Source organism: Scyliorhinus torazame, chromosome 30 (assembly GCF_047496885.1).
Source record: "Scyliorhinus torazame isolate Kashiwa2021f chromosome 30, sScyTor2.1, whole genome shotgun sequence".
In the NCBI taxonomy this organism is placed as follows: domain Eukaryota; kingdom Metazoa; phylum Chordata; class Chondrichthyes; order Carcharhiniformes; family Scyliorhinidae; genus Scyliorhinus; species Scyliorhinus torazame.
Window position 1 is genome coordinate 1,519,988 of NC_092736.1, and position 23,167 is coordinate 1,543,154.

Consider the following 23,167-nt stretch of genomic DNA (forward strand, 5'->3'; position numbering starts at 1 on the left):
GAGCATCCCACGCAGATAAGTTTGCCTTAAGGGGGTCTGCGCAGGGGTTCTACAGGCGGTGGCAACCGTTCCTAGACTATCTCGCGGAACGTTAGAGGAAGTTCATACAGCAGCAGCAGCCACCCTGGGGGGGGGGGGGGGGGGAGGGGGGGAGTGGGAGGGGGGGTGGAATGGGGGATTGCTTGGGGGGTTGGAGGAGCAGGAGATAACATGAAGGGTGGGGGAAACTGGCACGTGCGGGAGAGAGCCAGTGTATAAAGCTATGTAAATATACCATTTTGCCATGTATATATCTTGCTCAGTGCGTTTTCATGTTATTTTGTTACCGGGGGGGGGGGGGGGGGGTTATTGTTTGTAAGGGGAAAAAATTGTGTTGGTAAAAAACTTTATTAAATATATATATTTTTTAAAAGAGCATCCCACACAGTCCATTCCCCCGCTCATCGCTGCAGCCCCACCTAAACTGCACATCCTTGGACACGAAGGGGCAATTTACCGTGACCAATCCACCCAAAGTGCACATCTTTCAAATGTCCTCCCTGGGTATGAACCTGATTACATCAGCGGGGAAGGCACATGAACATCGCATTCAGAGCTGTTGCCACTGCAAATGCTGTTTTTGGCCTCTTGCAAGAGTTAGCAACCATTAAAGGATTTGCACCCAGAGAGAAAGGGCTGGAAAAATTGTGGGCATTGTATTGAATATCCCAATTGGCACATCCTAGTTCATATCCTGCTTCTGTATTGTTTATTTAACAATTAGGGCAATGAAAAAACTGCTTCACAATGACTTCCTCTATTCAAAGAACAAAGAACAATACAGCACAGGAACAGGCCCTTTGGCCCTCCAAGCCTGTCGGTCATGATACTGGTAATTTTGTGATGGGAGACAAGGAAATAGCTGAGGAACTGAATAAGTACTTTGCGTCAGTCTTCACAGTAGAAGACATGAGTAATATCCCAACAATTCCGGAGAGTCAGGGGGCAGAGTTGAATATGGTAGCCATCACAAAGGAGAAAGTGCGAGAGAAACTAAGAGGTCTAAAAATTGATAAATCTCCGGGCCCAGATGGGCTACATCCTAGAGTTCTAAAGGAGATAGCTGAAGAAATAGTGGAGGCATTAGGGGGAGGTTGTACCTGACAAACCTGTTAGAGTTCTTTGAAGAGATAACAAATAGGTTAGACCAAGGAGAGCCAATGGATGTTATCTATCTTGACTTCCAAAAGGCCTTTGATAAGGTGCCTCACGGGAGACTGCTGTGTAAAATAAGGGCCCATGGTATTCGAGGCAAGGTACTAACATGGGTTGATGATTGGCTGTCAGGCAGAAGGCAAAGAGTTGGGATAAAAGGTTCTTTTTCGGAATGGCAACCGGTGACGAGTGGTGTCCCGCAGGGTTCAGTGTTGGGACCACAGCTGTTCTCTTTATATATTAACGATCTAGATGACGGGACTGGGGGCATTCTGGCTAAGTTTGCCGATGATACAAAGATAGATGGAGGGGCAGGTAGTATGGAGGAGGTGGGGAGGCTGCAGAAAGATTTAGACAGTTTAGGAGAGTGGTCCAAGAAATGGCTGATGAAATTCAACGTGGGCAAGTGCGAGGTCTTGCACTTTGGAAAAAAGAATAGAGGCATGGACTATTTTCTAAACGGTGACAAAATTCATAATGCTGAAGTGCAAAGGGACTTGGGAGTCCTAGTCCAGGATTCTTTAAAGGTAAACTTGCAGGTTGAGTCCATAATTAAGAAAGCAAATGCAATGTTGTCATTCATCTCAAGAGGCTTGGAATATAAAAGCAGGGATGTACTTCTGAAGCTTTATAAAGCATTGGTTAGGCCCCATTTAGAATACTGTGAGCAATTTTGGGCCCCACACCTCAGGAAGGACATACTGGTACTGGAGCGGGTCCAGCAGAGATTCACACGGATGATCCCAGCAATGGTAGGCCTAACATACGATGAACGCCTGAGGATCCTGGGAATATATTCATTGGAGTTTAGGAGGTTGAGGGGAGATCTAATAGAAACTTACAAGATAATGAATGGCTTAGATAGGGTGGATGTAGGGAAGTTGTTTCCATTAGCAGGGGAGACTAGGACCCGGGGGTACAGCCTTAGAATAAAAGGGAGTCACTTTAGAACAGAGATGAGGAGAAATTTCTTCAGCCTGAGAGTGGTGGGTCTGTGGAATTCATTGCCACAGAGGGCAGTGGAGGCCGGGACGTTGAGTGTCTTTAAGACAGAAGTTGATAAATTCTTGATTTCTCGAGGAATTAAGGGCTATGGAGAGAGAGCGGGTAAATGGAGTTGAAATCAGCCATGATTGAATGGTGGAGTGGACTCGATGGGCCGAATGGCATTACTTCCGCTCCTATGTCTTATGGTCTTATGGACTTCCTCTATTCAAAGAACAAAGAACAATACAGCACAGGAACAGGCCCTTCGGCCCTCCAAGCCTGTCGGTCATGATACTAACCGTGGCCAAAACCCTCAGCACTTCCTTGTTCCATATCCCTCTATATCCATCCTTCCATATATTTGTCAAGATGACATTAAACTATCTGCTTCCACAATCTCCCCTGGCAACGCATTCCAGGCACTCACCACCCTATGTGTAAAATACCTGCCTCGTACAACTCAAAACTTTGTCCCACGGACCTTAAAACTATTCCCCCTGGTGACTAACCCCTCCACCCTGGGAAGAGTGCCTGCCCATCCACTCTATCCATGCCCTCATAATCTTGTAGACCTCTATCAGGACACCCCTCAACCTCCGTAGTTCTAATGAAAACAGTCCGAGTCTATTCAGCCTCTCCGCAAAGCTAATGCCCACCAGTCCAGGCAACATCCTGGTAAACCTCCTCGTCACCCTCTCCAAAGCCTCCACACCCTTCTGGTAGTGTGGCGACCAGAATTGTGCGCAATATTCCAACTGCGGCCTTACCAAGGTTCTATACAACTGCAGCATGACTTGCCAGTTTTTATGCTCGATGCTCCGTCCAATGAAGTCAAGCATTCCGTATGCTTTCTTAACTACCTTGTCCACTTGTGTTGCCACCTTCAAAGATCTGTGACCTGCACACCCAGATCTCTCTGACTTTCTGTATTCCTAAAGGTTTTGCCATTGTTAGAACTACCAAAATACATTACCTCACATTTGTCTGGATTAAACTCCATTTGCCATTTTCTCTGCCCAAGTCTCCAACCTATCTATGTCCTGCTGTATCTTCTGACAATCCTCAACATTATCTGCCACTCAACCAACCTTGGTGTCATCCGCGAACTTACTAATCAGGCCGGCTACATTTTCCTCCAAATCGTTTACGTACACCACAAACAACAGAGGCCCCAGCACAGATCCCTGTGGAACGCCACTAGTCACAACCTTCCATTCAGAAATATACCCTTCTACTGCTACCCTTTGCCTTCTGTGACCGAGCCAGTTCTGTTTCCATCTTACTACCTCACTTCTGATCCCGTGTGACTTCAACTTTTGTATCAGTCTGCCATGAGGCACCTTGTCAAAGGCTTTACTGAAGTCCATATAAACAACATCCACCACCCTCCCCATATCAATCATCTTTGTCGCCTCCTCAAAAAACTCGATCAGGTCAGTGAGGCATGACCTCTCCTTCACAAAACCATGCTGCCTTTTGCTAATGAGTCCATTTGTTTCCAAATGGGTATAAATCCTACCCCTGAGAATTCTCTCCAATAATTTACCTACTACTGACATGAGGCTTACCGGTCTATAGTTTCAGGGATTATCCCTGCTAACTTTCTTAAACAGCGGTACCACATTAGTTATTCTCCATTCCTCTGGGATCTCACCTGTAGCCAATGAGGATACAAAGATGTCAGTTAAGGTCCCAACAATTTCTTCCCTTGCTTCCCTCAATAGTCTGGGATAAATCCCATCCAGCCCAGAAGACATATCTACCTTAATATCTTTTAAAAGACCCAATACCTCCTCCTTTCTGATGTCAACATGACCCAGACTGTCTACACACCCGACCCAAGAATCATCTTCCACAAAATCCCTTTCATTAGTGAACACTGGTGCAAAGTACTCATTTCCTCTGGCTCAACACATAGATTCCCCCCACTGTCCATAAGTCGTCCAATCCTTTCCCTGGCCACCCTCTTGTTTTTTATATATGAATAACAAGCTTTGGGATTCACCTTAATCCTACTTGCCAAGGACTTTTCATGACCCTTCCTAGCCCTCTTAATTTCCCGCTTCAGTACCTTCCTACTTTCTTTGTACTCCTCAAGGGTTTTGACTGTCCCCCACCCTTCTAGACCGTACAAAAGTCTCCTTTTTCTTTTTGATGAGGTTCACAATATCCCTCGTTATCCAAGGCTCCCTAAACTTCCCATACTTATCCTTCGTTCTCTCAGTTGAATTCTAATCAACTGTCACTTGAAACACTCCCACATGTCTGATGTTGATTTACCCTCCAACAGTCGATACCAATCCAAATTCTTCAATTCCTGGCTAATGTTAACGGAATTTGAATTTCCCCAGTTTTGCACCTTAACGCGAGGGTTACCCTCATCCCTATCCAAAAGTACCCAAAAACTTATGGAATTGTGGTCACTACTCCCAGAATGTTCCCCTACTGAAACGTCAACCACCTGGTTGATAATTCCAAGTACTAATACGTGCTCTAAAGTTGTCTGTCTTACCTGCTGTACTTCTGGCATTGAAACAAATACACTTCAAACCACTGCGTTTGAGCAGACAGGGTGATGTTGTTCACTTATTTTTGTTCTCTATTTCCCCTTCAGTTATTATACCTTCTCAGCCATCGCTCTTTCCCACCCCGCTCTAATAAAATAGCAACAGCACATTTTTTACCTGCACATTTAATCAGATTTACAGCATTCAGAGAATTTTGCTTTTCCATTTGGATTTAGGTGACTGCCTGAAGTGGAGTGAAGGGGGTTAATGGTGGGATGCTGCAAACAGTATGGGAGATAAGAAAAAGTTGGAATGTTGACCCTGTCAATAGTTGGGAATATCTGTGTTTCTCTCTGAAAAGAATAGTAAACCGTTCCCAGGATCGGACATTTATTTCCATCAATCCCATTACAGCTCAATCTGAAAATAATGCCCCACACACTGGGGTTTGATGGGCTAGGAGCGCACATACTGGGGTTTGTCAGGCTAATCTCACACAGGCGGGTTTGACAGGCTGCTGCGGGTCTTTAAATGCAATACCGCAACAAACCAGCAGAGGTCTCCAGACAGAATTGCCAGTATTTGACCTTGTGTCTGAACGCTGCCGATCTATTTTCCTCAAATGTTTCTGAATGAAAAGAAATGGATATAATATTGTGTGTCTATTGGTCTCTAGAAGATTTACAACTAGATTCGATCCCGAAACTTGGGATAACGACCGTCCAGCAGTGAACAGAAGAGGTTCCGGACCTGGACGGTTGATATATGCAAATTACCTGCCAGTTGGGTAAAAGCCAAACTTCAGAAAGTCTAGGTTCCTGAAACAATTGTAACTTTCAGAAAGATGATGAATTGTATTCTTATTCCAGTTTAAGGTGGAGATGGTGATGTCTTAGTTAGTGTTCAGTCTGTTTGAAATGTGGTTTGGTGAGGAAGGGGTGCGGAGCGCTGGGTGATGTAAGGTAAGACTATACTTTTAGGGATCATTTCTATAGTTTTTGACTTGAGAAATGTGTTCTAAAATGGTCGGTCTCACTAACCACGAGGAGGATATATAGCTTTTCCTTCTGAGCGTGAAGCGGGTCAGGAGTGTTGCTGTTTGCAAGAGCTTCTGACCATTGATGATCGTTCTCTTCCCTCATTGTGGGGGAAGTCGAGGAAGGAAAGGCATTCTGAGTGGTTAGTGCTCAAACTTGTTTAAAATCAGATCAAAGAGGGGTGGCATTGTTGTTTCAGGATTATGAGGTCCCTGGTTTGGTACTGGCACTTGGTTGCTGTCTGTGTGGAGTTTATGATGTGGGGATGCTGGTGTGAGCACAGTAAAAAGTTTTAAAACACCATTTTAAAGTCCAACATGTTTGTTTCAAACACTAACTTTCGGAGCACTTCCTCAGGTGAATGTTCACCTGAGGAAGGAGCAGTGCTCCGAAAGCTAGTGTTTGAAACAAACATGTTGGACTTTAGCCTGGTGTTGTAAGACTTCTTACTGTGTGGAGTTTGAATGACCTGCATCTCAAAGCCCTTCTCTGATCACCTTAACGCAAACTTAATCTTAAACTCAGCCAGGTTGTGACCCTTGGCGGCGTATCTGTTCTCCGGTTGGAAGAAATTGTAGACTGCGGTGAATTTAGCCCAACGCATCACACAAGGTTGCCACTGATTCTGTCTACACCTCCCGCTGCAAAATATGTGAAAGGCGCTTTTGTTCTCTCTGGGGACTGCCATTAGCACTCTTTCCCCTTGGGTTCTGTGGCTGTTAGCACCCTGAGGAACGAGCAGTGCTCCGAAAGCTAGTGATTTGAAACAAACCTGTTGGACTTTAGCCTGGTGTTGTAAAACTTCTTACTGTGCTCACCCCACTCCAATGCTGGCATCTCCACATCATTAGCACCCAATTTCCCTGGGTTTCTGTGGCTATGACTCACCTTTCATTCTCACTCCACAGTATTAAAACTTACCACATTCTCTGTCTGTTACCTGGACTCGAAACGTTAGCTCTTTTCTCTCCCTACAGATGCTGCGAGACCTGCTGAGATTTTCCAGTATTTTCTCTTTCGTTACTCTGTCAATTATTCTTTTTTGTCTACTATGTACGTACTGTGTTCTCTTGGCCGCAGAAAAATACTTTACATTGTAGTTTGGTGCATATGACAATCAATCAATTCAATTTATAGCCGGAAAAATCCACAAATCTCTCCAACAAACCCATAATTCTGCCAATACTTTCCAACGGGTGCAACACAAACGACAACATGTCGTCTGCATACACTGATACCCGGTGCCCCCCTCACAATCCCTTGTCACTCAGCTGATGGCTGGTTTAGCTCACTGGGCTAAATCGCTGGCTTTTAAAGCAGACCAAGGCAGGCCAGCAGCACGGTTCAATTCGCGTACCAGCCTCCCCGAACAGGCGCCGGAATGTTGGCGACTAGGGGCTTTTCACAGTAACTTCATTGAAGCCTACTTGTGACAATAAGCAATTTTAATTTTTGATGCTGTATTCAGCAATGAATTGGGCCCTTTTTTTTGGATTATTGAAATTGATACCTGCTTTTCCGCAGCCTCACTAAACATACCCAATAGGTGGAGGGCCAACTCTGTCACAAACTGCTTGTAAACCTCCGCCGGAATGCCGTCCGGGCCCGGGGTCTTCCCCGACTGCATCCTACTAATACACTCCATCACTCCCTTAACCCCAGGCCAGCCTCTTCCCCTCCTCCAACTCTGGGAACTCCAACCCATCCAGAAACTATCCCATAACCTCCACCTCCCCCACTAGCTCAGCCCAATACAACCCTCATTGAACACCTGAAACACCTCATTTTTCCTCTCCGGCTCTGACACCACCTTCCCCTTCTCTGCCCTCACTTGCAAAGTTTTCCTGATGTGGCCTGACTGCGCACCTGGTGGGCCAACATATGACTCGCCTTCTCCCCATACTCATACTTCATGCCCCTCGCCCTCTGCAGCTGCCCCACCCACCATGCCCGTTGTCAACCGATTAAACTGCCCCTGAAATCTCTTCCTCTCAGCTGACAGCTACTTCATCGGGGCCGCTAAATATCTCCTGTCCAAGCCAACAATCTCATCCAATAATCATTGGAACTCCTCTCTCCTCAACCTATCTCTATGGGACTTGAACAAAATAATTTCCCATCGGACCACCGCCTTCAGGGCCTCCCAAAACGTAGCTGCTGACACCTGACCGTTCTGGTTGAGCTCCACATGTTCTTCATTAGCACTCTCATCCTCCCACAAAACTCCTTATCAGCCAAAATCCCGAGTCCAACCTCCAGCCTGGCCTCTGCTTTTTTAAAAATTTAGAGTACCCAATTCATTTTTTCCAATTAAGGGGCAATTTAGCGTGGCCAATCCACCTAGCTTGCATATTTGTGGGTTGTGGGGGCAAAACCCATGCAGATACGGGGAGAATGTGCAAACTCCACATGGACAGTGACCCAGAGCCAGGATTGAACCTGGGACCTCGGCGCTGTGAGGCCGCACTGCTACCCCACAGCACTGAACATTAGCCTGGCCTCTTCACCCATCCCGAACAAAGCCAAACATGTAACCATTGCAGCACAATTCCTGCATATTCCACCCCTACCATACCCGTCATCACTGCCCAGCTCACGATGAAAAAATCAATCCTGGAATACACCCGATACACATGAGAGAAGAAGGAGTAATCCCTTCCTCCCGAGTTCCCAAACTTCCACAGATTCACCAACCCCATCCTTTCCATGAATCCTCCCAGTTCTTTCGCCATTCTCGACCTTCGATTTAGGGCTCGACCTCTCCAACCACAGCTCCATTACACAATTAAAATCCACCCCCAGTGTCTTTTTTAAATGTAAAAATAAATTTAAAGTGTCCAATTCATTTTTTTTCTCCAATTGAGGGACAATTTAATGTGGCCAATCCACCTACCCTGCACATCTTTGGGTTGTGGGGGTGAGACCCACACATATACTGGGAGAATGTGCAAACTCCACACTAACAGTGACCTGGGGCCGGGTTTGGACCCGTGTCCTCGCTGCCGTCAGGTAGTAGTGCTGACCACTGCGCTGTTGTGTTATGTAATTTGGAATACCACAAGCTGCCACTTGATGCAGTTTTGAGTAAAAGATACTCCAAACTTTGAAGTGAGTACAATGTGTTTTATTGAACTATTAGCACAGTTCTCAATGAGTTTGACTCTCTATTATTCTAAATGTAGTAACTCAGTCTGACTGAAGCAGCCCTGCTCTAAGCCACGTGCTGGGGTGTGATGCTGAGGATACACCCTGTCTCACTCTGTAGATGTTGGTCTGTGGAAAGAGGCGGGGTGTGAGTGCCTCATCCCTTTTATAGTGAGATACCACCCCTGAGTGTCCTGACTGTTCATTGGTCGTGTCCTATTCTATAGGCTGTTCTCAGGACCACACACTGAGATAAACATCAACTACTGCTGGATGATCATCAACTTGATGAAAGACACTTATTGGTCTGACCGAAATCTGTTGGTCTTCCAGCGCAAAATGTTGTCCTGGAATGAGTGTTGCAGACTGTTGCCAGGACACTACCCAGACCTGTCCCTCACCACCCAAGAGCTTTACTCACCTCCAAGCCCCCAGCTGCAATTCCCGCCGGTGGGATGTCACGCTGGCACGGCAGAACATCTGACGAGCGCAGAAGCCATGGCGTTAAACCATTTAAACATATTTGAATCAATTGAAATTTATGGTAATCAATTTCGTGCAGTGGCGTTGTATGAACCTGATTATGCCAGCAGGGAAGATTCACGGACATCGCGTTCTGTGCTTTTGCTGGTGCAAATGCCGCTTTTGGCCTCTTACGAGAGTTAGCGACCATAACAGGATTTCTGCCCGTGAAGAAAGGACCCAAAAATTCGCAGCCATTTTATTGAATATCCCAATTGGCACATTCTTGTTCATAACCTGTGCTGTTTATTTAACAGTGATGCACTCTGATTAGGGCAATGATTAAACTGCTTCACAATTACCTCCTCTAGGTAAGGTAAAGTCGACATAGACCCAGATGCCCATAGGCTGCTTTCCCCTTTGAGGGGAGAGCTGACTGGTGGTGAATTCACCTGACGATCACTACACCTCAGGCGAGGGTCAAGGTTGAGAAGGCGAGGCCTTTATGAATAAACTCAGCCGGTGCGGGTATTGAACCCGTGTTGATGGCCTCACTCTGCATCAGGAACCAGCTGTCCAGCCAACTGAGCAATACCAGCCTCCAAAACTGAAATAACAAAGCTAAACTGGCATCTCTATTGAAATAGCAACAGGAAGGGCTGCCCGGTGGCACAGTGGTTAGCATTGTTGCCTCACAGCACTGAGGACCCGTGTTTGAGTCCATGTGCCACTGTGCCACTGACAGAGTGCCACTGTCTGTGTGGAGTTTGCACATTCTCCCCATGTCTGCGTGGGTTTCACCCACACAATCCAAAGATGTGCAGGTTAGGTGGATCGGATACTCTTAAAATTGCCCCTTAATTGGAAAAAAATAGCAACAGCACATTCTTTACCAACACAAAAGGGAACCACGAACCATGAACCCTTTCTATCAATTAATCATTGACCCCCACCAGAGGTTTGCAGAATCCTACTAACTGGCTTGAAACAATACCAACCTCAATTATCTGTGATTATCACTCACTCCACTCACACCGTCGTTTCTGTAAAGATGTGTTTACCTGTAACGACTCACATTCCAACCACTATTCACATTCCAAGGGCAGCACGGTAGCACAGTGGTTAGCACAGTTGATTCACAGCTCAAGGGTTCCAGGTTCGATTCCCGGCTGTCTGTCTGTGACTGTCTGTGCGGAGTCAGCACGTTCTCCCCATGTGTGCGTGGGTTTCCTCCGGGAGCTCCGGTTTCCTCCCACAGTCCAAAGATATGCGGGTTGGCCATTCTAAATTGCACTTAGTGCCCAAAAAAGTTAATTGGGGTTACTGGGTTAAGGGGATAGGGTGGAGGAGGCGTGGGCTTGAGTGGGGTGCTCTTTCCAAGGGCTGATGCTGACCCGATGGACCGAATGGTCTCCTCCTGCACTGTATATTCTATGATCCCACTCTCTAATTATCTTGCAATTGTTTCTCTCTTATATAGAGGTAACCAAAAAATTGGAATGTTGACCCTGTCAATAGTTGGGAATATCTGTGTTTCCCTCTGAAAAGAATGGTAAACAGTTCCCAGGATCGGACATTTATTTCCATCAATCCCATTACAGCTCAATCTGAAAATAATGCCCCACACACTGGGGTTTGATGGGCTCGGAGCGCGGGGTGTGGGGTCTGTGAGGCTAATCTCACACAGGCGGGTTTGACAGGCTGCTGCGGGTCTTTAAATGCAATACCGCAACAAACCAGCAGAGGTCTCCAGACAGAATTGCCAATGTTTGGCCTTATGTCTGAACGCTGCCGCTCCGTTTTCTTCAAATGTTTCTGAAAGAAGATAAATGGATATAATATTGTGTGTCTATTGATCTCTGGAACATTTACAACTAGATTCGATCCCGAAACTTGGGATAACGACCGACCAGCAGTGAACAGAAGAGGTTCCGGACCTGGACGGTTGATATATGCAAATTACCTGCCAGTTGGGTAAAAGCCAAACTTCAGAAAGTCTAGGTTCCTGAAACAATTGTAACTTTCAGAAAGATGAAAGACGATGAATTGTATTCTTATTCCAGTTTATGGTGGAGATGGTGATGTCTTAGTTAGTGTTCAGTCTGTTTGAAATGTGGTTTGGTGAGGAAGGGGTGCGGAGCGCTGGGTGATGTAAGGTAAGACTATACTTTTAGGGATCATTTCTATAGTTTTTGACTTGAGAAATGTGTTCTAAAATGGTCGGTCTCACTAACCACGAGGAGGATATATAGCTTTTCCTTCTGAGCGTGAAGCGGGTCAGGAGTGTTGCTTTTTGCAAGAGCTTCTGACCATTGATGATCGTTCTCTTCCCTCATCGTGGGGGAAGTCGAGGAAGGAAAGGCATTCTGAGTGGTTAGTGCTCAAACTTGTTTAAAATCAGATTAGACAATTTTTTGTTCATGGTTTATACCTGTGTGGAATTTCCAGCTTCTACTTTTGGTTCTGTGGCTTTCAGCCCCGGGGACCCGCTGAAGATGTGCAGGCTACATTGTCCCTTAATGTAGAAAAACTGGGTTTCCCCCATTTCTGTGTGGGTTTCCTCCCACAGCCAAAAGATGTGCAGGTTAGGTGGATTGGCCATGCCTAGAAAATAAGGCTGCGGTTTAGAATTCAGCAATGAAAGACCAAGGTACTGATTAAGAAGGGACCATTCTTGAATCCATTATCAACAATCCATATTCAAAGACTTTATAGCGGAACATTTAGAAAGCAGTGGCAGGATTAGTCACAGTTAGCATGGATTTTTTTTTTTAATTTAGAGTACCAAATTCTTTTTTTTAAATTAAGGGACAATTTAGCGTGGCCAATCCACCTACCCTGCACATTTTTGACTTCTGGGGGCGAAACCCATGCAAACAGAATTTGCAAACTCCACACAGACAGTGACCCAGAGCCGGGATCGGACCTCGGCGCCGTGAAGCTGCAGTGCTAACCACTGTGCCGTCGTACTGCCCTGAGTTTGCCTGTGTTATGATACCGGATACCCCAAACAATTTTTTTACATTTGTAAAGCTGTGAGGAGTATAACATCTGCCCCTTTACCTCTTTCATGCTTAACATCCCAGGCCCAAGACACTCATTCCAGGTCAGCAGTGTTTCACTTGCACCTCTTCCAATCTGGTCTATTGCATTCGCTGCTCCCAATGTGGTCTCCTCTATATCAAAGAGACCAAACGCAGACTGGGTGAGTGCTTTGCTGAGCACCTTTGGTCTGTGCGCATTCAGGACCCGGACCTTCCCGTTGCTTGCCATTTTAACACAAGACCCTGCTCCCATGGCCACATGTCTGTCCTTGGCCTGCTGCAATGTTCCAGTAAAACTCAACGCAAACTGGAGGAACAACATCTCATCTTCCGGTTAGGCACGTGAAGGAAATCAAATATTTTCTGATAGGTAAAAGGCTATTTTAATGTAAATATTAAAGCCCAGTCATTAATACCCATTTTAAAACAAGGATTTCAGTATTCATAACCTTAGGTCATGACAGAACACATAACTTAAACAGGTTCAAAGCCTGAAACATCCACAAACTAATTGGAGATAAAAACAACATTTTTACTGACAATATGAACGGACTATTGTTCTAATGAACAGATTTCAAAGTTAGTTTCATATTAAGAAATGAGCTGTACCAGTAATCAAGGTCGAAATAAGCACCATAGCAATATGAAGACACCATTGTTCAGAATATGGATAAAGTAAAGTCAGCAGAAAACCAGTCTTGATTACAGCACAAAATCACATTCCATAGCATACACAAATATTCAAACATGAAACATTTAAAACTTATGTTGCACATTGAGGATTGACAGTTAACCATCGAATCAAATGTATTTGAAACTCACCCAAACCAATTAGGATGAAATAGAGGAGTAGACAGATGGCTTCAGACTGATAACATTCTCCTTAAACATGAGGGTCCACACAGCCATTTTCTATCCAGGATCCCTCTATAATTTGATCTAACTGCTTGCTATCCTTATTTTCATATTTTCACTTTTCCACTCTAACTCTTGATGCTCGTGCAAGTTGTTTTTCCGTAAGCAAGAAACCATTCCTGTATTATTTTGAAAGTTAAAATAATAGCTGTATAGAACCTTAGTTAGGCCACACTTGGAGTATAGTGTTCAATTCTGGTCGCCACACTACCAGAAGGATGTGGAGGCTTTAGAGAGGGTGCAGAAGAGATTTACCAGAATGTTGCCTGGTATGGAGGGCATAAGCTATGAGGAGCGATTGAATAAACTCGGTTTGTTCTCACTGGAACGAAGGAGGTTGAGGGGCGACCTGATAGAGGTATACAAAATTATGAGGGGCATAGACAGAGTGGATAGTCAGAGGCTTTTCCCCAGGGTAGAGGGGTCAATTACTAGGGGGCATAGGTTTAAGGTGAGAGGGGCAAAGTTTAGAGTAGATGTACGAGGCAAGTTTTTTACGCAGAGGGTAGTGGGTGCCTGGAACTCACTACCGGAGGAGGTAGTGGAGGCAGGGACGATAGGGACATTTAAGGGGCATCTTGACAAATATATGAATAGGATGGGAATAGAAGGATACGGACCCAGGAAGTGTAGAAGATTGTAGTTTAGTCGGGCAGTATGGTCGGCACGGGCTTGGAGGGCCGAAGGGCCTGTTCCTGTGCTGTACATTTCTTTGTTCTTTGTTCTTTAAATTATTTTATAAATTACTTTGCTTTAAGTCCTTTGCTAGCAGGGCTTTATTGAGAATAGATTTAAGTTTCTCTCAATTGTAATCAAGTAGAGGCAATAAAAGATTCTTATTTGCATCCGAGAAGTTTAACTCAAATTCCTACTGTGTTTTAGTTGCGAGACTTCACTTGAACCGCATGGTAAATCTCTACAGCACGATACAGCCTTCCGGTCTCAACATCGCATTCAACAACTTCAGATGATTAGCTCTACCTCACCTAGACCCATTTGTTTTCATCTCATTTCATTTCAACTGTCTTACCCTTTCTTTCTTGTCTTTCTTATTATATATATTAACCCCCCCCAAATCTTATCCACTTTTCCTTACCCCTTCTCCCCTGTGCTTTCCCCTCCCCCACATCTCCATCTGTCACAGTTTAGCCTCTGATGTTAGTTTCTCTGCTGTTTGGCCTCTCACACCTTTTGTTCTCTCTGGCGACTCTGTTCCCTTGGTTTCTGTGGCTATTAGCACCCCGTTTCCCTGGGTTTCTGTGGCTATGACTCATCTTTCATTCTCACAGGGGCTGGTTTAGCATACTGGGCTAAATAGCTGGCTTTTAAAGCAGACCAAGGCAGGCCAGCAGCATGGCCCATTCCAGCCTCCCCGAACAGGCGCCAGAATGTGGCGACTAGGGGCTTTTCACAGTAACTTCATTTGAAGCCTACAATAAGCGATTTTCATTCACAGCACAGTATAAATCTTCCCCACATTCTCTGTCTGTTAGCTTTGACAAAGAGTCATTGGACTCGAAACGTTCGCTCTTTTCTCTCCCTACAGATGCTGCCAGACCTGCTGAGATTTTCCAGCATTTTCTCTTTCGCCTAAGTCTTCTAATCCCATTTCCCACTACTTGTCCCACAGCCTTGTCTGCCCTGGGATCGCAGGTGCTCTTGTGACAATAATAATGATGATTATTATTATCATTCTTTGAAACTCTAGAGGCTGCAGGCCCAGTTTCCTCAATTTCTTCTCAGACTACAATCCCGACATCCCAGGAATTAGTCAGATGAAACTCCATTACACTCCCTTCACAGCAAGTATCTAGAACCAGGGGATACAGTTTCAGAATAAGAGGCCAGCCATTTAGGACTGAGATGAGTAGGAATTTTTTCACTCAGAGGGAATCTTTGGAATTCGCGACCTTAGAGTACTGTGGAGAACCAGTCATTGAGTATATTCAAGGCAGTGATCAATAGATTCCTATATATTTAAGATACCATGAGACATAGGGATAGTGTGGGAAAATGGCATTGAGATCTAAGATTAGGCATGGTCTAGGTGAATAACAGAGAAGATTTGAGATGCCAAATGGGCTTCTCCTACTTCCTCTTTCCTACCTTCCTATAACAACAAAAATAAATTTTGTTTCGGCATCTCCACAACAAAAAGAACATCAAGGGAGTATTTCATAGAATCAGAGGATCCCTACAATGCAGAAATAGGCCATTTGGCCCATCAAGTCTTCCCAGTCCCTCCGAAAGTGCGCCCTGCCAAGGCCCATTCCCCCACCCTAGCCCTGAAACCCTGCGTATTGATCATGGCCAATTCACCTAATCTGCACACCTTTGGACTGTGGGAGGAAATCCAGGCAGGCACAGGGAGAATGTGCAAACTCCACACAATCACGCAAAGCCAGAATCAAACCCGGGTCCCTGAAGCTGTGAAGCAGCAGTGCTAACAACCGATCCGCCCGATTATTTGAGCAGACAGGATTGTTGGCAATAAACATGATGAGGAAGATGAGAAGAATATTTTTCTTGGAATCTGGAATACACTGCCTGAAAGCCCACCCCAGTCCAACGCCGGCATCTCCACATCATGAAAGGGTGGAAGCAGTTTAAATAATATTCAGAAGAGAATTAGAGAAAAGGCTATGGGTCTGATGTCAAATTGGTTCATAGATTTCATAGAATTTACAGTGACGAAGGAGGCCATTCGGCCCATCAAGTCCACATTGGCTCTTGGAAGAGCACCCCACTTAAGCCCAGGCTTCCACCCTATCCCAGTAACCCCAGCTAACCTTTTTTAAAATTTGGACATTAAGGGCAATTTATCATGGCCAATCCACCTAACCTGCACATCTTTGGTTCAGGGTGGCAGATGGTGTTCTTATGTACCATAAATCCTCTATCTTAATTCTATCTTGAATTAGAATCTTGAAATAGGATAAGGTATTTAAATGTTTAATTATATTTAATGTTAATGTATTTGGGTCTTTGTATGATAATATAGCAACTTTGAAGAATTTTCCCTTGGTGCTGACTGTTAAATTATCATATTTATTTAATTTGATGTTCCAATTTGGGGCTGTTTAGCACAGGGCTAAATCACTGGATTTGAAAGCAGACCAAGGCAGGCCAGCAGCACGGTTCAATTCCTGTAACAGCCTCCCCGAACAGGTGCCGGAATGTGGCGACTAGGGGCTTTTCTTTTTTTTTTTCAAAAAAATATACTTTATTCATAAAAGCATTACAGAAACATTTCAAATTGTCTTGACTGTACATTTCCGGCAGGGTTACATGTTGCCTTGACTTTGTTTCATTCAATTTTGATATTGTCATACACATATCACTCTTTACATTACAATTCCTTCTTAAATGTTTACAGTGGCATGTTTGTTTTTGTACATTGGAGTGTTGGTTGCCCAGACCGAGGGGCTTCACACTGTTACCCGCCCCTCGGTGTACATTTGCTGGAAAGACTTTACACAGTGGTCTTTCCCCATTGCACCTTGGCGGCAGCTGCCCCAAGCTTGAGTGCGTCCCTCAGCACGTAGTCCTGGACCTTGGAATGTGCCAGTCTGCAACACTCGGTCGAGGACAATTCTTTGCACTGGAAGATCAGCAAGTTTTGGGCAGACCAAAGGGCGTCTTTTACCGAGTTGATGACCTTCCAGCAGCAGTTGATATTTGTCTCGGTGTGTGTCCCTGGAAACAGTCCGAAGAGCACAGAGTCCTGTGTCACAGATCTGTTTGGGATAAACCTTGACAAATACCACTGCATCTCTCTCCAGACCTTCTTTGCAAAGGCACATTCCACAAGGAGGTGTGTGACCGTCTCATTTCCCCCACAGCCACTCCGAGGGCAGCGTGCATTGGCGCAGAGCCTTCGGGTGTGTACGAAGAATCTGACAGGGAGGGCCCTTCTCACCACCAGCCAAGCTAGGTCTTGGTGCTTGTTTGAAAGTTCTGGTGATGAGGCGTTCTGCCAGATGACTCTGGCAGTCTGCTCAGGGAACCATCCAACGTCCTCCACGGTCTCCTTTTCCCTGAGGGCCTCGAGGACATTACGTGCTGACCACTGCTTCATTGCCTTGTGGTCAAAGGTGTTTTCCCTCAAAAACTTTTCCACGAAGGACAGGTGGTACGGTACGGTCCAACTACTTGGAGCGTTCCGCGGCAATGAGGCCAGGCCCATCCTTCGTAACACCGGGGACAGGTAGAACCTCAGTATGTAGTGACACTTGGTGTTTGCATACTGGGGGTCCACGCACAGCTTGATGCAGCTGGACACAAAGGTGGCCAACAGGATGAGGGAGGCGTTGGGTACATTCTGCCCTCCCTTCTCCAGAGGTTTGTACATGGTGTCCCTTCGGACACGGTCCATCTTGGATCGCCAGATAAATTTGAAGATGGCCCGGGTGACTGCTGTGGCGTAGGGTCGGGTTATGGGCCAGACCTGCGCCACGTACAGTAGCACCGAGAGTACCTCACACCTGATGACCAGGGTTTTGCCCGCAATGGAGAGGGAGCGTTGCTCCCACCAGCCCAGTTTCTGTCTTACCTTTCCTATGCGCTCCTCCCAGTTTTTGGTGCACGCCCCAGCAGCTCCGAACCATATCCCCAGCACCTTCAGGTAATCTGACCTGACAGTGAAGGGGACAAAGGACCGGTCGGCCCAGTTCCCAAAGAACATGGCCTCGCACTTGCCCCGGTTTACCTTGGCTCCCGAGGCCAGTTCAAACTGGTCGCAGGTGGTCAAGAGCCTGCGTACAGATGCAGGATCCGAGCAGAAGACGGCAACGTCGTCCATATACAGGGAGGCCTTGACTTGCATGCCTCCACTGCCTGGGATCGTCATTCCTCTTATACCCGGATCCCTCCTGATGGACTCGGCAAAAGGTTCTATGCAGCACACAAAAAGGGCAGAGGAGAGAGGGCAGCCCTGCCTGACTCCAGATTATATCTGGAACTTTTCTGATTCCCACCCATTGATTGAGACTGCGCTGTAGATGTTTGTGTACAGCTGTTTGATCCAATTGCGAATTCCCTCCCCAAACCCCATTTTGGAGAGCACATCCATCATGTAGGTGTGCGATATTCTGTCAAAAGCCTTCTCCTGGTCAAGGCTGATGAGGCAGGTGTCCACCCTCCTGTCCTGCACGTAGGTGATCGTATCCCTGAGTAGCGCGAGGCTATCAGAGATCTTCCTGCCGCGTAAAGCACAGGTCTGGTCAGGGTGGATCACCGACTCCAGAGCAGACCTGACCCGATTGGCGATGACCTTGGCTAGAATTTTGTAATCCACATTCAACAGTGAAATGGGTCGGCAATTTCGAATTTCTTCCCTTTCCCCTTTCTGCTTGTAGATGAGGGTGATGATGCCTTTCCTCATGGACTCTGACATGCTGCCTTCCAGAAGCATACTCTCGTACACTTCCAGCAGGTCTGGGCCCATCCAGTCCCACAGAGTCGAATACAACTCAACCGGTAAGCCGTCGCTTCCGGGAGTTTTACTCGTCTCAAAGGACTTGACCGCCTCTGTCAGCTCATCCCGAGTTAGTGGTTTGTCCAGGTTTTCCAGCTCGCTGTCGCTTATGACCTCTGTGATAGTCGACAGGAAGGTCTGGGAAACAGTGCTATCTGTTGGCTTCAGGTCATGCAGTCCGGCATAAAAGGATTGGCTGATCCTCAGGATGTCAGACTGCGATGACTTTACAGAGCCATCTTCTTCCTTCAGGCTGCTGATCACAGAGGTCTCTGAGGAGCTGGTCATTGACTTCAGGAAGCAAAGTACTATTCACACCCCTGTCAGCATCAACATGGCCGAGATGGAGATGGTTGACAAATTCCTCGGGGTATACATCACCAACAATCTGTCCTGGTCCACCCACGTTGATGCTACCACCAAGAAAGCACAACAGCGCCTATACTTCCTCAGCAAATTCAGCATGCTCGGCCCAAGACCGTAAGAAACTTCAGAGAGTCGTGAACACCGACCAGTCCATCACACGAACCCGCCTCCCATCCATTGACTCCATCTACACCTCCCGCTGCCTGGGGAAAGCGAGCAGCATAATCAAAGATCCCTCCCACCCGGCTTACTCACTCTTCCAACTTCTTCCATCGGGCAGGAGATGCAGAAGTCTGAGAACACGCACGAACAGACTGAAAAACAGCTTCTTCCCCTCTGTTACCAGACTCCTAAATGACCCTCTTATGGACTGAACTTATCTCTCCAGACACCTTCCCTGCTGAGTCGTCTGCACTCCTCATGCTTCACTCGATGTCTGTGTATTTACATTGTGTATTTATCTTTTGTTCCATGTTTTTTTATGCATGGAATGATCTGTTTGGACTGTACGCAGAACAATACTTTTGTCCTCGGTACGCGTGACAATAAATCAAATCCAAATCGGGTTAAAGCCACCGACGTCACCCGGGAGGCACCGAGGCCTAAACAACGCGCTAGGCCCGGTCACCATGGTAACCGGCGGCCCACAAGCGCGCAGGCGGACGGCTGAGGCGGTGACACGCGGCCTGGTTTCTGCGCAGGCGCAGCGCAGCCCGGACGGCTGAGGCGGTGACACGCGGCCTGGTTTCTGCGCAGGCGCGGCGCAGCCCGGACGGCTGAGGCGGTGGACACGGGGCCTGGTTTCTGCGCAGGCGCGGCGCAGCCCGGACGGCTGAGGCGGTGACACGCGGCCTGGTTTCTGCGCTGGCGCGGCGCAGCCCGGACGGCTGAGGCGGTGACACGCGGCCTGGTTTCTGCGCAGGCGCGGCGCAGCCCGGACGGCTGAGGCGGTGACACGCGGCCTGGTTTCCACTAGGCGCAGCCTCGCAGTCGGGTTGGCCGCGCTCGGGCCCCGGTGCAGGGATGTGGCGAGCCTCAGCCGCGGTGGCGCTGGTGGCCATAGTGCTCCACCTGCTGATCTCCTATTACCCGGCGCATGGGCCCCCGGACGCCCTGCGTTTCATCTTCGATTACCTGTCCGAGCTGTCGGTGAAGCGGTCGCCCGAGGAGGTGGTGGCCCAGGCCTGGGACTCACTGATCGGGCCCCCAGCAACGGCTGGAGCCGGGTGGCGGTGGGGTGAGTGTGGCGCCGGGCCCCACCCCCCCTGGGGTCTTCTCCCCCCCCCCCGGGGGTCTTCTCCCCCCCCACCCCCCCGGGGGTCTTCCCCCCCCTCCCCACCCCCCCGGGGGTCTTCCCCCCCCTCCCCACCCCCCCGGGGGTCTCTCCCCCTCGGGTCTCTCCCCCCCCTCCCTCCCCGGGTCTCTCCCCCCCCTCCCTCCCCGGGTCTCTCCCCCCCCCCCTCCCTCCCCGGGTCTCTCCCCCCCCTCCCTCCCCGGGTCTCTCCCCCCCCTCCCTCCCCGGGTCTCTCCCCCCCTCCCCCCCCGGGTCTCTCCCCCCCTCCCCCCCCTGGTCTCTCCCCCCCCTCCCCCCCCTGGTCTCTCCCCCCCCTCCCCCCCCTGGTCTCTCCCCCCCCTCCCCCCCGGGACTCTTTCCCCCCCCCCCTCCCACCCCCCCGGAGGTCTTCCCCCCCCCTCCCCACCCCCCCCGGGGGTCTTCCCCCCCCTCCCCACCCCCCGGGGGTCTTCCCCCCCCCTCCCCACCCCCCCGGGGGTCTTCCCCCCCCCCTCCCCACCTCCCGGGGGTCTTCCCCCCTCCTCCCCACCCCCCCGGGGGTCTTCCCCCCCTCCTCCCCACCCCCCCGGGGGTCTTCCCCTCCCCCCTGGGGTCTTCTTCCCCCCCCCTACCCCCCCCGGGGGTCTTCCCCACCCCCCCGGGGGTCTTCCCCCCCCCTCCCCACCCCCCCGGGGGTCTTCCCCCCCTCCCCACCCCCCGGGGGTCTCTCCCCCTCGGGTCTCTTCTCCCCCCCCCGGGTCTCTCCCCCCCCTCCCTCCCCGGGTCTCTTCCCCCCCCCCCCTCCCTCCCCGGGTCTCTCCCCCCCCCCCTCCCTCCCCGGGTCTCTTCCCCCCCCCTCCCTCCCCGGGTCTCTTCCCCCCCCCTCCCTCCCCGGGTCTCTCCCCCCCCCCCCCTCCCCGGGTCTCTCCCCCCCCTCCCCCCCTCCCCCCCCTGGTCTCTCCCCCCCCCCCCCTCCCCCCCCCTGGTCTCTCCCCCCCCCTCCCCCCCCTGGTCTCTCCCCCCCCCCCTCCCCCCCCCTGGTCTCTCCCCCCCCCCCCCTTCCCCCCCTGGTCTCTCCCCCCCCCTTCCCCCCCTGGTCTCTCCCCCCCTCCCCCCCCTGGTCTCTCCCCTCCCTCCCCCCCCTGGTCTCTCCCCCCCCTCCCCCCCGGGACTCTCCCCCCCCCCTCCCCCCCGGGACTCTCCCCACCCCCCCGGAGGTCTTCCCCCCCCACCCCCCCCGGGGGTCTTCCCCCCCCCCTCCCCACCCCCCCGGGGGTCTTCCCCCCCCCTCCCCACCCCCCCGGGGGTCTTCCCCCCTCCTCCCCACCCCCCCCGGGGGTGTTCCCCCCCCCCTCCCCACCCCCCCGGGGGTCTTCCCCCCCCTCCCCACCCCCCCGGGGGTCTTCCCCCCCCCTCCCAACCCCCCGGGGGTCTTCCCCCACCTCCCCACCCCCCCCGGGGGTCTTCCCCCCCCCCCTCCCCCACCCCCCGGGGGTCTTCCCCCCCCCCTCCCCAACCCCCCGGGGGTCTTCCCCCCCCCTCCCCACCCCCCCGGGGGTCTTCCCCCCCCCCTCCCCACCCCCCCGGGGGTCTTCCCCCCCCTCCCCACCCCCCCGGGGGTCTTCTCCCCCCCCCCGGGGGTCTTCACCCCCCCCCCACACCCCCGCCCCCTGGGGGTCTTCCCCCCCCGGGTGTCTTCCCCCCCGGGGGGTCTTCCCCCCCCCACCACCCCCCCCGGGGGTCTTCCACCCCCCCCCCCCGGGGATCTTCCCCCCCCCCACCCCCCCCGGGGGTCATCCCCCCCCCCCGGGGGTTTCCCCCCCCCGGGGGTCTTCTCCCCCCCCCCCCCGGGGGTCTTCCCCCCCCCCCCCGGGGTCTTCCCCCCCCCCCCCCGGGGGTCTCCCCCCCCCCCCCCCCCCCCCCCCCCGGGGTCTCTCCCCCCCCCCCCCCGGGGGTCTTCCCCCCCCCCCCGGGGGTCTTCCCCCCCCCTCCCCCCCCCGGGTCTCTCCCCCTCGGGTCTCTTCTCCCCCCCCCCCCCCCCCCCCCGGGTCTCTCCCCCCCCTCCCTCCCCGGGTCTCTTCCCCCCCCTCCCTCCCCGGGTCTCTCCCCCCCCCTCCCCCCCGGGTCTCTTCTCCCCCCCCCCCCTCCCACCTGGGACTCTCCCCCACCCCTCCCCCCCGGGTCTCCCTCCCCCCCCGGGTCTCCCCCCCGGTCTCCCCCGGGTCTCCCCCCCCCCCCGGGTCTCCCCCCCCCCCCCGGGTCTTCCCCCCCCCCCCCGGGTCTTCCCCCCCCGGCCCCCCCCCGGGTCTTCCCCCCCCCGGGTCTCTCCCCCCCCCCCCCCGGGTCTCCCCCCCCCCAGGGTCTCTTCCCCCTCCCCCCCCGGGTCTCTCCCCCCTCCCCCCCGGGTCTCTCCCCCCCTCCCCCCCGGGTCTCTTCCCCCCTCCCCCCCGGGTCTCTCCCCCCCCTCCCCCCCGGGTCTCTCCCCCCCCCCCTCCCCCCCCGGGTCTCTCCCCCCCCCCTCCCCCCCCGGGTCTCTCCCCCCCCCGGGTCTCCCCCCCGGGTCTCTCCCCCCCGCTCCCCCCCGGGTCTCCCCCCCCCTCCCCCCTCGGGTCTCTCCCCCCCCGGTCTCTCCCCCCCGGGTCTCTCCCCCCCCCCCTCCCCCTCGGGTCTCTCCCCCCCCCCTCCCCCCGGGTCTCTTCCTCCCCCCCCCCCCCCGGGTCTCTCCCCCCCCTCCCCCCGGGTCTCTCCCCCCCCTCCCCCCC

General features: G+C 51.2%; 1 protein-coding gene and 2 non-coding genes across 3 annotated transcripts in view; all 3 read left to right on the forward strand.

The window, feature by feature from the left end:
• The first annotated feature begins 5,652 nt into the window (after positions 1–5,652).
• LOC140404506 (small nucleolar RNA U3) lies at positions 5,653–5,869 on the forward strand. The gene has a single exon (XR_011938519.1). It is a non-coding gene; the product is annotated as a small nucleolar RNA U3 (small nucleolar RNA).
• Positions 5,870–11,489: 5,620 nt separating this feature from the next.
• On the forward strand, positions 11,490–11,706 carry LOC140404505 (small nucleolar RNA U3). Its single transcript, XR_011938518.1, has one exon. It is a non-coding gene; the product is annotated as a small nucleolar RNA U3 (small nucleolar RNA).
• An 8,343-nt stretch (positions 11,707–20,049) lies between these two features.
• Positions 20,050–23,167, forward strand: part of adpgk (ADP-dependent glucokinase) — a 41,448-nt gene continuing 38,330 nt past the window's right edge. Inside the window, 2 exon segments of the mRNA XM_072492646.1 lie at positions 20,050–20,327; positions 20,330–20,369. Of these exon segments, the coding sequence (XP_072348747.1) occupies positions 20,156–20,327; positions 20,330–20,369 (212 nt within the window). The 5' untranslated portion in view covers positions 20,050–20,155.